This window comes from Sylvia atricapilla, chromosome 1 (genome assembly GCF_009819655.1).
Source record: "Sylvia atricapilla isolate bSylAtr1 chromosome 1, bSylAtr1.pri, whole genome shotgun sequence".
Lineage (NCBI taxonomy): Eukaryota > Metazoa > Chordata > Aves > Passeriformes > Sylviidae > Sylvia > Sylvia atricapilla.
Genome location: NC_089140.1, coordinates 145,881,943 through 145,899,774, shown reverse-complemented (window position 1 = coordinate 145,899,774; position 17,832 = coordinate 145,881,943). Strand labels below are relative to the sequence as shown.

The window sequence follows — 17,832 nt, the reverse complement described above, 5'->3', positions numbered from 1 at the left end:
AAAATCTGCCTGCCTGTCTATTCTATTACATTTCCCAGAATCAGGTGCCTCGTGTTGTCCCTGACTCTGCCTGAGAGAACTTCTCTCAAGTTCTGCTGTCTTTGCTGCCATGGGTTGCTGTGCTCTGGGAATGCCGGGATTTGACAGCTGTGCTTAAGTACAAGGAAAGTGCCAAGAGAGAAGGATTTCCCTGTGAGGCTGTGACATCCTGCAGCTCTGCTGTCACTTGTTCTCTGGTGGTGAATGATGACACACACTCTTGACCCATCCCACTGTGATTTCTGCCCTTGCTCACGGGAAGGAACACACTCTGTGACTGGCACAGCTCTCTGGTGTCATGGGGAGCGGTGAAATGCTCTCGCTGTCCTTCCTCAGGCTGGATCCTTGCCCTCACTTGGTGTACTGTGTGCATCACAAGCTCATGGAGCCACGCAATAGTGCAGTGACAAAAAAAGAAAAAGTTTGATGGCAGGAAGGAATCCTCAAATCAACAGTTACTGCTAACCAAAATGTCTACGATGAATCTTTTCAGCCAGTGCCTCTATGTGGAGCTAATTTCCTTGGTAGCATGAACAGTGAGTAAACAATATGAGCAGATCAGATGTGGAGGCATATTTGGTGTTTCAGCAGGTGTTGTTTTGGGTTTTTTTATGCATTTGAAATCTAGAATTCATACTGCAGAAACTCAAGTATGATCCAACTAACTTAACAACAACTTAATTGTTGTTTTATTAAAGAGCAGTTCTGACTGCTTTTGCTGCAGCCCTTGAAAACTCATTAGGATTAAAACGTGAATGTAGTAAACCAATGAGCCTGTTGAAGCTTTAATTAATGTGGGTATTTGAATATTTGGGGGTTTTCAAGAGTTTAAGTTTTTGTGGTTCCAGGTTTGAGGATTTTGTTTAGCTACTCCTTGGTTACATAGGCAGTAGACTAGGTTATAATGATACTGTGTCGAATGATTTCAAATAGTTTGGTTTCTCCTAAGGGAGAAAACACTGAAGAGTGTCAGGACCAGTATTGGGAGGGGAGGGGGAGAAGGGGTTGTTTGGTTTTGGTTTTAAGTGAGTATTTGATAGGAGAATGAATACTATGCCTGTGTGCACCCTTCCATGGGCTTGGCTGCACTTGTAAGTGTTGTGACTCGTGACTCCTTTTTCATTCTCTGAAAATCTTCACTTGAGAATCAGACAGGGTGATTTTGGTACTGTTCCTCCTTGTTGGGGTAATGTTAGGCATTCTAGCTTGTGCTAAACTAAAAGTAAACTTCTAGACTATGTGTTCAAGGATTAAATAACCCTGCAGAATTTGAAACTATGTTTTAAATAGTGTAGTTCACTTTTTTCTTCCATTCTGTTGGTGCTTTTTAGATAAACAGTGATAATCCGAAGGTGCCAGTTGTGGCCAAAACCAAAATGGGATAAATATCTTGGGCAAAGATAGAGTGTGAATGATTTATAAGATTATCTGGAAGTTTTTTATAGATATGACATCAATGGTAAGTTACTTAACAGTCAAAAATTAAATTTCTCTTGAAAAACACAGAAGCATAGTTAATGTGGATTTTTTTCACAGCAGTTTTGAAAATACACATTTATTCATATATTTGATTCTTCCTGGGTTTGTCTTCTGCTAAAAATAAAAGTATTTTAATAGATGTTCATTGATATTTGCTTTGCTTGTCTGTTATGTTCACTAAGACTCCTGCAAAATTCAGCTCACTCTTTTAACCAGCTGTGCCAGCTTAATTTGTGTTTTATAGAGGTTCTGTGTCTGGGGAGAGTACAGACAAAGTTAAAACTGCTTAAAACTTGAACTTAAAGCATGATTAAGTTCATAGGTGAGTATGAGTAGTGAGGGTCTTACCTCTGGCTTTTCTCTTTCTGTTAAGGAACAACAGATCCCTCACTTGCCCACCTTTGCAGCCAAGGAAAGCCTGATCCATGGGACAGTACGTGGGCCCTGGAAGTGGAATGAAGGAAATGCAGTTTATGTCAGTCAGAATTGTTTGTTGTCTGATAACATCACTGTCTCAGCAGGGAAATAATTTCCTGTAAACAATATAGCTTTATCTGAAAAATCTGCCATTTTAATAAAGTGAAAAAATTATTTTTCCAAGCTTCACACAAGCCTTATCTTTGTCTGACAGGAAAAAGGGAAGTGGCAGAGATGAAAGATGCTTTGTGAACTGAGCTCTGTTTACTTAAGGCTATGGAAAACATGCTGAAAGCATGTATGTAAGTGCACAGATTAATGCATTTTTTTAATAAACACATTTCCCCACATATTATTAAATTAGTTGAATTGACTAACTAGCATCTACTGGAAAATACGATCTATGAACCGTATCCTTCTGGAGATGTTTCCCACTTATTCTAAGCAATTTATAAGATAGCAAATCTCTAATCTGGATTGCAGTCCAGTGATGGACAGTCCACAGAAGCTTTTTAACTGTGTGTGATGTCTCATTAATAGTTCATCCTATGAACTGCGTGTCATAGTTACTGTGGGCTGCTTCCTGCCTGTAATGGAGACATAACACACCCAGGATTTCCACTGTCACAGCTACTCTGGTTCTCCAGGCAGAGGCACTTCTTGGATGCATCCCATGCCAAGGGGTTGATGTTGGTCTGTCTCTGTCAGCTGGAGGCACAAACTTTGTACCCTCAGAGAAGTGTTAATGAAATTGGGATTCTGCCATGAAACAAAGAAATACCCCCAACACCTTCCTGCTTAAGTTAGTCTTAGAAAAAAGCTGGTGTTATAGGATAGAGGAAAGCAAGAAGCAAACTCAGTCTTATCAAAAGATGGAATATTTGAGGGGCAAAGGAGAGGGAGATAATTTAGTAGAGTTTTCAGATCAGAGGCACTAGTGTTGGTTCTTAATGTAGTGCAGAAATTGGAATGTGATACTACATCTCCCATTAGTAAATGCATTGATATCTGTGTTTAGCTCAGGCATCCTCACATTAGAAAACTTAGTGAAAACTGAGTTAAGAAGTTGTGAGGAATCTCTTCTATGTATGTTCTTTATATAGCAAAAGCTCAAGTTCAGAAAGGAGAAATCTGGGAAATTTGCACCTCAAAAACCTACAAAACACCTATCAATTTAGTTGACCAAAAAGCATCATAGCATAAAGTTTTTCTATTTGGAATCAGTGAATTCAGGAAATTGAAACTTTAGCCATTTCACATGCTTAGTAGCAGAAAATAAATATTTAAATAATCTCGGATGGTGTTTCATGGTAAGAGTAAAGGTTTTGATATAGTTTTTCATGGTTTTTTTAATACTAGAAAAACCAATTGCATGTTGAAAAATCAGAAATAATTTCCATACAGATGCTCATCTTAAAACTGTTTTTTCTATTTATTTAGATTGCTTAAAGTGCAGATGTAAAAATCATATATATATATATATATATGTATATGTATATGTATATGTATAGGTAGTAGTGGTAAGAACAAGTCAAGATCTAGTGAAGTTTTTCACAGGGAAATTCTGTTAAGAATGTTTACTTATTAATGCTTCAACTGATAAGGCAGTAGTTAATATTGTGGGATGCAGAATGAAGGCTGCAATTCCTTCCATCAAAAACATCTTCTTTGATGTAGATGCCATTTTAAATAAGCATCCATGTGTGCTGCTGTGTGACAGTGACCAGGTAGGGGTTTGTACTGTGCCAGGCTCTGGCCACTCACTGGCAGCTCCAGTTCTGGAGCTCTTGCAGACATGGCCTGCATGCATGGGAACCACAAGGGGTGTGAAGGTTCTGCTGGTCCTTGGCTGGATGTCTTCCAGTGTGTCCATATGGGATATTAGGTAATTCTAAAATATCAAACTTCCCTGGATTTTTGTTTGAGCTGCAGCATTTCTGCTAGAAAAATAGGTAAGGTCACACTAAAGTAACAGCTTCCAAGGGCTTGATCTCAGTGGCAGCTCATGTCTGTTAATTAGATTTGACAGTTGTTTTTATGGCAGGGTAGTGCTGCTGATGTGGGACCATGTAATTTAAATCTATCTAAATTTGTTGTGACTGAAGGCCAGATTCTGGCTCCGTTAAATTTCATAACATCTGAGTGACTTCACTGATTTCTAAGTTTTGTGGTTTTTTCTGACTTTCATTAATGTGAATGAGATTATAATCAGGCTTCCAGTATGGTTCAGAATACATTAGGAGATAATAAATATGAGCAAATGTAAACAGTCATAAAGCACATGAAGTGTCTACAATACATACATGGATTTAATCATAAATGAGCTTTGCAAAATTGACAGCTGAACTATGACAGGGATGAGTAATTTCTCAGCAGAGTTTCCTTGTATGAACATAAAACCAGAACTTACACAGTTTTATTGGATGTTTAAGTAGTGGTGTCTGTGTTACAGAAATAACCAAACCCAAACCCTTGCCATGGTGTACTAACGAAAGGAGACTGAGCAGATGGTTTTTAGGGACTGCACTTCACGTGTTATGCAACCGTGCTGTTCTTCCAGAGAAAGAGAAGTGAAGCAGAAAGAAATCTACCTAAACCTTTAATGCTTAAACTTTCACTAACTGTTAACACAGAAAATGACTGAAGAAAGCTCCAAAAATAGAGAGAGTAGTCAGGTGTGCAAGCTACAAAATTTATTTGCTTTTACCCTCCAATTTGAACAATTATCTCATTAGAGCAGCGGAGTTATAAATTAAGCACACTCAACATGTTTTTTATCAAGGAGGAAGGGAAAATGAATAATAAATCATTCTTGAATGTGGAGAAACCTTGTAGCATGGCCAAGAGATCAATGCCAGACAGAGTACAGAGTTGCTTGGGTTTGAGATACTGCCCAATGAAACCTGAAGTTGCAAGCTCACACTGGAGGAGTAATAAAAAAGGAAATTCAAACAGCTTATTCCAATTAAGGAGTTTAACTGGAGCCTCTGTCAGCCCTAGTAAATGGTATTTAGAGAAATGAAGCCACCTTCTCTTACACAGACTGCCTGTAGACTATACAATTCAGTGTTGTTGTCATTACATTTCAGTAGCTGGAGTATTCAAAAGATGAACAGTATTAGTGATTTTTAGGAAAACTGCAAAACTGTAAATGTTCCTTAAAACATTTTGTGATATACTACTTTCAAAATGCCTCTGTAAGAGAGAGAAGGAGGGGTTGGTTAAAATACCCACAAACACTGTGCAGTCCATGTGTTTTCCTCCTTGTAAGGAGCAAAGAATGAATAGGTGATGACTGGACTTTTTGTCAGTCAAGCAACATTACTCTGAAAAAGGACTTATTTACAGCTTTTCCCTGTTAATGGATTTTCCTTCTATCATCACTATTTGTTATGTCAAAGAGGGAAGTATCAGGCTGTGATAATTGTGGAAGATGAAAAGACTAATGAGGAATTCAGTGGTATTCATATGACACAGATCCCTTAGATTTTTATCATAAGTAGGGATGTGCTCCTTTAAAGTCTTGTTTATATGGCCACAGTGGTCCCATCAACCTCCTCCTATAGTCACTGGGGAATTCTGGATGCTTCTGGGGCCCTCTGGAAGCTATAGGCAGACAGGCCTAGATCGTGGCATCACAGAAGTGTTTGGCTTCGAAGGGACCTTAAAGGTCATCTGGTTCCAAGCCTCCTGTTTTTATCCAGTCCGTCTGTCCGTCCATCCATCCAATCCATGTCTCTCCAATTTGGAGACAAGGATGTTGTGTGGGACAGTCTCAAATGCTTTCCATAAGTCCAGGTAAACAATGTCAATAGTGTCAGTAGTAGGGGTGGTCATTCTCATTTTCCTGGGAGGGAACTTAAGGTATGAAGTATTTAAGGAAATGATTATCTTGCAGAAAACTGATGAAGATTGAGAACTGTACAGCAATCTACTGAAGTCAGACATATGATGCAGTGTCTAATCAAATTACCATCACACAAATCATGGAGGAACTGTCAGATTTGTATCGTTTGGGTATATCATGGTTGTCAAATTCCTCCTGTAGAGTTAATAAATCAAACCCAGCATGATTGGTGCTGTTTTTCCTCTCTGTTCCACTATCCTATAAATAGCTCCCTGTTCCATGAGAGCTGTGGCAACTTTCCCAGCAGGAATACGATAACAAAGATATCTATCTTCTACACTTCTCTTCGTGCCTTTTTCAGTAACCACTTAGTGGTGAGGAGAATATGCTGCTTTTACTATGAATTTGCCTTTTTTATTTGCTGTGTACATATATTTCCTCTTGCCCTGAATTACAGTAAAGATGAAGAGAATGAAATCAGGGTGCTGTTTGGATATTGTGCTGCACTTTTTATACATAATCATAAATATAAATAATTCTGTTTTGACAGTGCTACATTTTGAAAAGCTTTAGGCAAAATTTGCTTTCTCACATAAATTTCTATCTCAGTCCAGCTGCACAGTGTTCATTTTGTACTAGATTGAAGAAACAGCGCATAATAGCATTTCTTAACTTTCATTTTTCTAATATAATTTCTTGTTTTGTAGTTCTCTGTGTAAAAAAACAACCCTCATCCAAAAGTACTTAAAAGAACAAGGAAAACTGCCATTTAAACCTGCACAGTGTTCCAGCCTGTGCTGCTGTCTCCAGCTAGGCTGACAACACCTACCAAAGGAAAAACATGCTGTACAGTTGTAATAGGATTAAATAGTATAAACCTGCAAGCAGAAATGTGATTAATAGAGAGTATTTCTGAGTCCTGCAGTGACTATATTGCTAGACTGAGGAAACCAGAATGTTTATTAGAAACATTTTCAGTATGTATATATTTTTCTGAAGTTATTTATAATTGTTGCCTTTCTCTCAGGCCTGCAGGAGATAATTTTTAAATTAACTGTGCAGTGTAATCAGTATGAGTAGACTATACAATCCTGAGATGTCAAGAATTATGATAAGCCTGATACTAAGCTCTGGAGAGATTTGTAACTGCATAGTTTGTACTGCCCCATTTTTATTAGCATTTTCATTATAAAGTTGTTACTGGAAGCATAAAGTTAACGTTCTGTAACAGGAAAACAGCAATTATGCAGTCCTAAACAAGAACTCAACATTAAACATGGCAGATAAAAATAACAAGCAGATACAGTTACTGTAGACAGATAACGTGGAAAAGAAATAATGTAGCATTTACAGGAAAGCAATGGCAACTTTTCTTCCTTAAGCGTGAGGCTGGTTGCCAAACAACCCCCTATAATTTCTGAGCGTTCCTCCTTGCATTTTCAAGTAGAACTTCCAAAACTGCAGAGCATAAGCTCAAATTGCTTTCCCTTTGAAATCAATAGGAAAATAAAAATGTGATAAAAATATATGTGCTAATTAACTTAAAAAATTATCTTAAACCCGTGTAACTTTTGAGAATGCTCTCTTCTATGCCCTCCCCCAGAATCTATATTAAATGGATATTGCTGATTACCTCCACAGCTGTAAATATGGCTCAAGTTTTTCCTTAGTGGAAAAACAGTTTACAAAACCCAGGAAGAACTGCTAAATTACTTTACAAAGTTAAGTCTTTGCTCTCACTAAACAATGGTTCCTTTTCTTTTAAAAATAATGCAACACATCCATGGGGCTGGAAGGGATCCACCCCAGGGTAGTGATGGAATGGTGGAAGAGCTCATCCTGCCACTCTCTATCATTTATCAGCAGTCCTGGCTAACTGGGGAGGTCCCAGATGACTTGAGGATGGCAAATGCAACACTCACTTACATGAAGGGCTGGAAGGAGGATGTGGGGAACTACAGCCTGATCATGGTGCCAAGGAAAGTCATGGTGCAAATCACAAGGAGTGTCACCACATACAGAACAACCAGGGGATCAGGCCCAGCCAGCATGGTGTCATGAAAGGGAGATCCTGCTTGGCCAACCTGACCTATGACCATGTGACGATGTAGTGGGTGAGGGAAAGCCTGTGGATGTTGTCTGCCTGGACTTTAGCAAAGCCTTTGGCACCTCTTCCCACAGCATTCTCCTGGAGAAACTTGGGCAGGTGCACTCTTTGCTGGGTTAAAAACTGGCTGAATGGCCGAGCCCAGAGAGTGGTGGTGAATTGTGACACATCCAGTTGGTGGCCAGTCCCTAGTGGCATTTCTTGTGGCTCAATTCTTGGTACAGCCCTGATTAAGGTCTTTGTAGATGACCTGGATGAGGGGATCAAATGTACCTTCATTAAGTTTGCAGATGGCACCAAACCAAGAGGGAGTGTTGGTCTGCTGGAGGGTAGGAAGGTTTTGCAGAGGGATATAGACAGGTAGGATTGACTGGACTCAGACCAACTGTATGCAGTTCAATAAGGCCAAGTGATGGGCCCTGCCCTCGTGCCCCAACAAGGCCCCGCAGTGCTTCAGGCTGGGGCAGAGAGGCAGGAAAGCTGCCCAGTGGGAAAGGCCCTGGTGTGCTGGCCAACAGTGGCCAAACGTGAGCTGGCCTGTGCCCAGGTGGGCAAGGAGGCTGATGGCCTCCTGGCCTTGTGTCAGCAACAGTGTGGCCAGCAGGACAGGACCAGGGCACTGACTGTCCCCCTCTATTGGCACTAGTGAGGACACACCTCAAGTGCTGTGTCCAGTTCTGGATCCCTTACAAGAGATGGACTGAGGTGCAGGAGTGTGCCTAGATAAGAGCAGCAGAGCTGGGGAAGGGTCTGGAGCACAAGTCTGATGAGGAGCAGCAGAGGGAAGTGGGGCTGTTCAGCCTGGAATAAAGGAGGCCTGGGGGCACTCAGTTGCTCTCTACAGCTACCTAAAAGGAGGGTGTATCCAGATGGACATTGGCCTCTTCTCCCAAGTAACAAGTGACACTGGTAAAGGCCTCAAGTTGCACCAGGGAAAGTTTAAGTTAGATTTTATTGGATATTCACAAAAAGAGTTGTCAGGCTCTTGAAACAAGTTGCCCAGGGAACTGTTTGCAACAATGTACAGGAAACGCAAATGCAGTAAAGTGTATGTGTACTGTGTAATTAATAAAAAACCCAGAGAGACATCTTGGGCTTTTTTCTATTCTACAGCAAGTGCACACAAAGTTGAAGATCTTTTTATTTTACACTGCTTCTTACAATATTTAGCTTGTTATGAGTTCTGCTCTCCTGTTATAATGTTTTATACATGCTACTTCATAAAATGCCAAAGGATTTCTGTCTTAAAATATTGGTATAATAAAAATTAGGTTGGAAATTCAAGCACTGGAAGGTCATTAAGTGTCTAAATCAAGGCTGCATGTGTCTGCTTTTGTCCTCCATTGTTTGTTTGGTTTTTTTGCAGATTCTGAGGTCACAGTCACATAATTTACTGCTTTCTCTCACCAGACAACTGCCTCATTTTGGCAATTATTGTGTCTTCCCTCTACAGAGCTTTGCATTATTTTGCTTTGGGTGCTTATGGGGCACTCAGAGATTTGCTATTCAACAGAAATTACTTTATTTTCTCAAAATGCTCATGGGGAAAAAACCAAAAAGTGATGCACTGAAGTTTAGGGTTAAGCTTCCCTAACTGGATATCTTCAATGTAAGACATCTAGGATAAGGGGGTTTAAAAGGAATTATCACATTGAAGCACAGATGCCAAAGTTTTCAACTATAGAAATACATAAAGCTTTTCAAAGCACATTGCAAATGCCACAGTGAGAAAGCAGGAAAGAAGGAAGACACAATTAATGAACATTGTTTTACATCATAAATGAACTCTGAGAAAAATCTGTTTCTAATTTCCCTTCATTAAACCTCATGTTTACTTCTCAACCTTTTCCAGCTTCTGTAACAAACGAGGCAGAGTCTTGTGTTACAGATGAGCCCCTGTGCTGTGTAGCCCTCATTCATATCTAGGTCAGGTACGTCAGCAACGCTGAATGAGTCAGAGATTCTGAACAAATGCAGTGTATGACTGCGGGATGTAAAAGACTCCCAGAAATAGCTTATGCAAACGGAAATCAAAACTGTAAAAAGCACTACTAATTCTAACTTTTGATTGATTTACCACCTTAATTCCATGGGGCTGCTTGTATGGAAGCTGCCCTCTCGTTTCACACTTGGGAATGTACATCCTCAGTGAAGTGCTTTTCCTATTTGTGAATAAAGCCAAACCATGTAACTGGGAAAAGAAGTCAGCATCTGCTGTGCCTTCAATAAGGGCATCTATTAGTGGATTCCAGCTCCAGATGCAGGCTGACAACCTGTGCAATACTGAACTTGCTCTATATGTGAACTCACTAGCACTCCGTAGAGATGATGATGATGATGATGATGATGATGATTGTTGTTGTTGTTCTACAAGAGTTGGTTCAGGAGAAGTGAACTAAACAGGCAGGCATGGAGAATATGAGAAGGAGCTACTCAGTGGGCTGAAGAGAAGGAACTGGGAGCTGTATTTGATAAACACTTGTGTGTGCAGGAGCTTGTCTGCAAGTGGCTAGAGAGACGTCAGGGGTGAGAGAGAAAGCATCTGGAAAGAACACTTGAGAAAAACAGGAAAGATATTCCTGAATGAAAGAATGAAAACTGGGACCTGAAAGGTCAGACAAGGGGATGTGCAGAAGGGACAGGGAGACCAAGGGTGGTGTGGGCCTTGAGTTTTGTCAATATAAAACTGACAGAATGAGATGAACAGACTGGGATCAGGCTCTCCCTTGAGATGGGATCTGTTCATAGAATCACAGGATATCTGAGTTGGAAGGGGCCATCAAGAATCATTGAAGCCCAGGTTGTGCACAGGACAGCCCCAGGAATCACCACGGTCTGTGTCTAGAGGGCCTCACAATCGATGGTGATTCTGGATCCATGTTGTGTGTGGTGCAGCTGAACTCTGCTGGGGATGAATTATGTGGCTTTTAATACGATGCCACTTTGAAGAACTTGAGGATATTTTTGTTTGAACTGTGAAACTGTTGATTCAGAGCTGCAAAAACTTTGCTTCATGAGGCTCTGTGACCTGGCCAGGCACCTCAACAGTGATAGCTTCTCTTTTTCTTTTCTGACATCAACAGACAAACCCCCCAAACATTTTGATTAGGCCAGGCAGCAAATCTCAGTGATTTCAACTCTGATTTGTTGTCTTAGGTAAATAACAAGCCTTTATTACTGTAGCCTTTAAAACAGGCTTCTGATTGTGCAAAGCAGAACTGTATGCAGTATGTGTATGTAAAAAGTAAACCATGTGGCATGTGGATGCTCAACCAGTGGTTCTATGTGAAGACAAGTGCTTTTCTTGGCAGGACAATCCACCCTCCTTGCTGTAGTGAGGCTCAGTGACTCAAGGACCAGAGAATGTTCTTTCAATACCAAGGTAAGGATGAATATTATTCATGTCCAAAAAAGAGCACAGTCCCTTCCTTTCATGGGCAGTGTGTGCCTGAGCACAAGTGTACTTTCATCTTTATTGCTCCTAGAAGTATGAAATGTTCTCCAGAAGATATGTGCAGTGGGTGGGAAGAGGGGCAGAAATGGGCACAAGGAGACTAGAAGGTGAAGAGGGCAGGTCAAGGTAGCAGGCTAAAGACAAGTTCCCAGTGTTGCGTCTCATAAGGTCAGAACATCCAGTAATGACTCTGCTATAATATTGCTCTGTTATTTGCATCTGTCAGAGGAGACAAAAATTTTGCAGAGAAGCAACCCCAGCCTCTGGAAAGGTCTGGTCTTTCCTTTCTGCCTTCTACTTGGATCTCTAACATAAATTCTAAAGAACATGTTTTCATAAGAGTTGTCTCATCGAGGTCATTCTGAGTAAGAGGAGCATTGATGGGGTGAACACTGGTGAAGTACAGCTGCCCAGTCTGTCTGCAGGAGGCTAAGGCCCAGCCTGGCCTCCACCAACCCTCCTACACCTGTAGGGGCTGATGGAGCAGAGCTCTGTGTAAGGCTGGTGAATGCTGTGACATCTGCGGGAGGTGACCTTTACACACAAATGACCCTGCTTCCTCACACTGGCCTTTTCATGCCCACAAGCACTAAGGGTGTTTGTTCAGATAGTTCTGCCAGAGTTACCGGTGGTGGCCCGGAGGACAAGGGACACAAACCCTGGATCCCTATGATCTCAGCTCTTACCTCAGAAGGTAGGTTTAAATTAGGAAGAAATCCTTTACTGTGAGGGTGGCAAGACTCTGCAAGTTCTTGAGTGAATCAGACTGAAGAGTCACAGGGAAGCTGTGGACGTCCCATTCCTGGAAGTGTTCAAGCCCAGGCAGGACGGGGCTTGGAACAATATGGTTTAGCGGAAGGTGTCCCTGCCCATGGCAAAGAGATTGGAACTAGATGGTCTTTAAGGTCCCTTCCACCCAGTCCATTGTATGACTACCTCGTACGTATGTGCTAAAGTAATTAAAACACATTTTACAAAAGGTGGTGAATTAAAACGCCTTTGGCATCCTAGGGCTGTGTCAGCCTGAACTGTGCAGCCCCGGGGTCCTGTGGAGGGCGGCGGGTGCTCAGTGGGGCACGGGGAGATGACGGCGGAGTGTCCCGGCCGCCCTGGGTGTCTCCCGTAGCCGCGTCCCCTCATCCTCCCCTCCCGCCGCTCCCTCAGCCCGCGGGCGGCGCCTCAGGGGACGCGGCCCCGCGCGGCCGCCACTGCGCAGGCGCCGCCCCGCCCCGCGGAGCCGAGCCGAGACGCCACTGCCGTGTCGGCCGCGGCAGATTCGCCATAAGACGCCGTACGGGGACCCGATTTTCGGTGTTGTGGGGTTTGTTTTTTTTTTTTTTTTCCATTTTCCCTTACTGTGTTTTCCAAGCGTGTCGCGCTCGGCCCCCGGCGCGCTGTCCCGCTGAGCCCCCGCGGCGATGGAGGCGGCGGCTGCAGGTGAGCGGGGCCGGGCCGGGCGGGCGGGCGGGGGAGCGCGCACGGATCCCCGCGCGGCGGCCGCAGGAAGTAGTGTCGGCGGGGCGGTCCTATCGCTCCTTCCGCACGACAAGTAGTTCCCACAGTGACGGCCGTCCCAGCTCCCATCGCCCCGCGCTGCCCGGTGGCCTGGGAGGCTGTGGGGGGCTCCGGAAGCCGCCGGAGAACTTGGACAGCCCGATCTTGGGAGTCCTCCTGTGCCCCGGCTGCTGTTCCTGAGGCTGCCGCTTAGCGGGTCGGGAACAGCTGGGAACGAGCAGCTGGAGCTGCTGCTGGTGCCGAACTGAAGCGTGGAGACCTCACAGCAGCCTTACGGGGTGTGAAGGGGGCCTGCAGGGAAGCCAGAGAGGGACTGTTCTTCAGGAACTCTAGTGACAGGACAGAGAGTAATGAGTACGAGTTGAAAGAGGGGTTTAGTCTGCATATTAGGAAGAAATTCTTTACTGTGAGGGCGGTGAGAGATTGGAACAGGTTGATTCGGAAAGCTGTGGCTCCCCCAAGCCTGGCAATGTTCAAAGCCGGGCTGGATAAAGCCTTGAGCAACCTGGACTAGTGGGAGGTGTCCCTGGCCGGGAGGTTGGGACTGGATGACCTTTGAGGTCTGTTCCCATGTCTTTCCATCCTCCGATTCCATGGTTCTGTGCTCACCTGGGTTTGAAACACTCGTGAGCTCCTCTGTCAGCGGCTCTAAATAGTGTTAACAGCTCAAGGTCCCCACCGTTCAGCTGCAGAAGGCAGATGATTAAGATGCGTTAAAGATGTTTCCACTGCGCTGTCATCTCAGGCCTTCGTGTGCCTTCTATTGGCCTGGCTTTCATTGGAGCAGTGAATAAAGTTACTCAGGAGTGGCAGCCTTAGGAGTGCCGTGTATGTGCTTTCTGCCTTTGCAGTCCCTATGTGCTGTTGCAGTACAAGTTTGTGAAGTGATGTCGCAATAATTTAATGCCTGTTAATTACCCTGTGTACTCGAATTTGGCTTCTGGTTTTCATTCCCCGAGTTGACGTCTTAATTTTTAGAATCACGAGTTGTTTTTACCTGTTCTACGAAGTATTGATGGATAGTTTACAACTCAAACAACCACTAAGGGGTAATAGCCATGCTCTAAAACTCAGAAAGTTCAACTGCAACATGAAGAACCTCTTTATGTTGAGGATGGAGTTGGAACAGGTTGCCCAGGGAGGTCTTGGAGTCTTCTTTTCTGGAGATGTTCAAAACCCTCCTGGATGCAGTCCTGTGTCACCTGCTCTAGGTGATCCAGCTTTGGCAGGAGGGTTGGACTAGATGATCTCCAGAGGTCCCTTCCAACCCCATCTATTCTGTGATTCTGTGAAACAGGATTTTATGCCAAGGAGAATTGGGCTATCAGAAGAGTAACTGAGTAGCAGAATAGCTAACAGGTGCTGTGCTACTTATGGACTACTGTTAAAACATTCCAGGACTGCTTTATATTCTGGGATACAAGTTTCAGTGAGAAATAATTCTCTTTACTACTAGTGCTGCTAATAAATTCACATTTATTCAAGCACATTTGTCTTAATAAAAAGTGTTTTGAGTGTGGATGAACCCAGAACTGTCGTCGGTGTTCAGTATTTTTGATACTGCTGCTGCTGAGGTGTATCTGACCTCAGATGCATTTCCATTATGGCTGCTTCCAAAAATCAAGTTCAGAGTGTTTCATACAGTGCATCCTGAAGTTGATGACTGATCACATAGTTTGTGCTTCTGCTTTGAGCAGTTCTGAGTTGTTTTGGTGTCTGGTAGTGCACCTTACACATTATGAAATTGTGCGTTAGTGTATTTCAGTGGAACCTTAAGCAGTCTTGTGTTTAGCCACATGAGGGAGATCTTAGAACATGAAAATAAAAATGTCTTGCTATAAACATATCTACTATGGCTTTTTAAATTTTTTTTTCCTTAACGATGGAAAAGCTATCCCATTTCTATGTTTGATAAAGTGATTATTCTAAACTGAAAGCAATTTCCTAATTATTGGAATGTCCTATTAAATCCATGTTATATCCAGGTCATGAATTTTATATATTTTAGCCAACCTAAATATGTGGAGACAGTTGTCTTCTTTTAAAGAACTTTAATATTTTTCCTGGAGCATTTGTGAGGATGATGTGTATAAAACAGAAAAATACATGTGCTTTTATTTGCCATCATCAGTTAAACTCCGGTAGTTTCAAATGCAAGTTTCTTTTCACAAATACAGTATCAGATTGCTTAAATGCAATGTGTTTGGTTTGGGTGACAGTGCCAGGGCTGGGCCTGGGTGAAATTTGTGGAGCTCAGCAAGGCTGAATTCCAGGTCCTGCACCTGGGTTGGGGCAATCCCAAAGAGAAACACAGACTGGGCAGGGAATGGATTGGAGCAGCCCTGATGAGGACTTGGGGTGTGGGTGGAAGAGAAGCTGGACATGACCCAGCAATGTGCTCTGGCAGCCCAGAAACCAAACGTGTCCTGGGCTTCGTCTAAAGCAGGTGGAGAGGGGATTCTGCCCCTCTTCTCTGGTGAGACCCACCTGCAGGCTGTGCCCCCCTCTGGGACCCCAGACAGGGGAAGGATGCTCTTTCAATGCTGGAACAACTGAGCCATGTTAAAGTCTATGTTACACAGTGTTCTTATTGTGATGGGCAAACTATAATGTCAGAAAGTATTGAATTATTTGGATTTTAATTTTGCTTCACTCCTGAAATTTCATGTGCCTAACAGCACACAATGGGTGTTTAAATAGAGAAGTGTAAGAACAGGCCAAGCACACAGTGATGCTTGTCCAGAATATGCACTTAGACCTTCTTATGGGCTTTGCTGAGCCCCAATCAGTCTCTATCAGCTTGGTTCTTCCTGGTCAGCTTCTAAGAATTCTGGACACCAAGTGGATGTGTACCCACTTTGGAGCTGCAGCAGCAGGGAGAGATCAGTTGCAAGGCAGGCAGTAGTTTCAGAGGGGTCATATCCTTCATGAGAGCTGTTTCTGCAGTTCTTCATTTTACACTTTGCCTTTTCTCCAATCTTCAGTTACATCCTTCTAGGAAAAATAAAACAAAACAAAGCAAAGAAAAAATCACCAAAACCCCCTCCAAACAACAACAACAATTAAAAAAGAAAAAAACAACCAACAAAACCCTCTCTAAGTTTTTTAACTGCTTATGTATGGAACTGTGCTGTGTGGTTGATCTTCCTTATTTCTGTACCTTTTAAGGATGATGATGATGATGATTATGATTATTATTATTTCAGTAGAGGAACAATATCCAAAGATGTAAGCCCAGTATGGATATTTTCTGGTTTTAATAGGTCTTTGTATTGTAGGATCATCTCTTTTGTAGGTCTGTCTGTTTTTGCTCTAAGGTTTTGTTTCTGAGGAGTGCAGTTCCTAGCCTTGTTTTGAGGCCATCTTTAAAATGCTTGCTGTAATTGAGAGTTCTTTCACAGAAAACCTCTCCAAACCATTATAAAATGACAGCAAATTGAAAAACTTATTTTACTATGTGCTCACTTTTTATGAAGGGTCTTTTTCCTATACTGGTTACTTTTAATTGCACAGGCTCATGGGCAGGCCTGTTACTGCTGAGATGTTTTAAAACTATTGCTACATTCTGCTTTTTATTTTTTAGGTTGATAAAATTGCCCTTAATGATCTGCCTCACTGTGTTTTACATTAAATTTGGCACAATTTATATCTTCTTTTGCTTTCCTCATTTTACAAAACTTCTATGAAGATGTTTTCTTCTACTGAAAGTTCATTTCACTGCTGTTTAGCTGTGCTATATTTTTCCTTCCTGTTTCTAAAACCTTCTTTGATGTTTAGTATCAAATATGATGCTTTTAAATAGCCTTCATGCTGCTTTCAAGGATTTAACTTGTCTTGCAACTTTTTTAGTCCTTCTTGTGATTTGTTTTGTTAAAGATGCTTTTTATCTTTATATAGTTTGCATTGTTGAAGTGAAACACAAACATTTGGCTCTTTATCACTCTAAGAGGGCTTTTGAGTAGTATTTTAATCATGGTTACAGAGTAACTCTCAAATAAAGTCGCTCTGAAAAGGGTTCTGTGTTTGACTTCTGATAAAGTCAAGAACTGTTTCTCCTCATGTGGTTTCCCTGTCTGCTTGCTGGGTGAGACAGTCATTAATGGTGCCTAAACGTTTAATTTTGGCATCCTGTCCTGGCCTAACATTTAACCATTCTGCACAAGGCTAATTAAAGCCTACAATATATTGTTTCTGTCTTTGTAACCTCTTTTATCCCTTCCAGTGTGCCACAGTCATTGGTACCCTCTTGCCTCAAGTTTGCCTGTTTTTCACTTTTTGCATTTTGTTCTCACACAGCTTCAAGTAAACTATGTGTATTATTAGAATTGTTTACATTCTTTCTCTCTAGGAGGAGAATGATGATTGATGGTGATAGTCACCAACCAAGTCAAAGAAGTGGCTACCTGTGTAGCCAATCTTGACCTGTCAATAAATTTGTATATATATAAAGTCAGAAAAATAAAGTAGAAGCTTTCCTGCTTGACCTCCTGCTGGCCTGCGTCGTCCTTTCGTGCTCCTAACAGCAGCCGCAAGTGTGACCCTCCGTCACAGTACCCCTGTGGTCAGGTTGTTCCTTACACTGTACTTTTCTGTGCACTGTATTTAAATTCCTCAGGAATTTTGTTACTTGTTAAAATAGCCTGTCGATCAAATGTGACCATAAGCTGCTACTAAAATACCTTATTTTTAAATATAATACATCCTACCTTGTCCTACCTTGTCCGTGATACTCTGGTAGTGGTAGTGACCCCCTGGCATTACTACAATGTGTATCAGAAGCTTATTTGAATGCATGAATGTCAGTCATTCTTATTTACAGCCAGCCATTCCAACTCTGCTATTTTATTAGGCTTCTTGCATTACTGTAGTTGTAGTTGGATTTATTTTTTTAAAAGCAACTACAAAAACAAACCTAAGAAATCGCTTTGTTCTTTCTTGTAAAAAAGGTACTAATTTCTGTGTCATCCTTGGTGT

The 17,832-nt window shown here is 42.1% G+C and overlaps 1 protein-coding gene across 2 annotated transcripts in view; it reads left to right on the top strand.

The window, feature by feature from the left end:
- The first annotated feature begins 12,529 nt into the window (after positions 1-12,529).
- The window catches only part of ZFAT (zinc finger and AT-hook domain containing), an 82,687-nt gene continuing 77,384 nt past the window's right edge, over positions 12,530-17,832 (top strand). Inside the window, exon 1 of one of the 2 annotated variants that reach the window (XM_066336492.1) lies at positions 12,530-12,780. In XM_066336492.1, coding sequence (XP_066192589.1) covers positions 12,762-12,780 — 19 coding nt within the window. In that variant the 5' untranslated portion in view covers positions 12,530-12,761. The remainder of the gene's footprint in view (positions 12,781-17,832) is intronic. The other variant, XM_066336501.1, reaches the window with a different exon arrangement.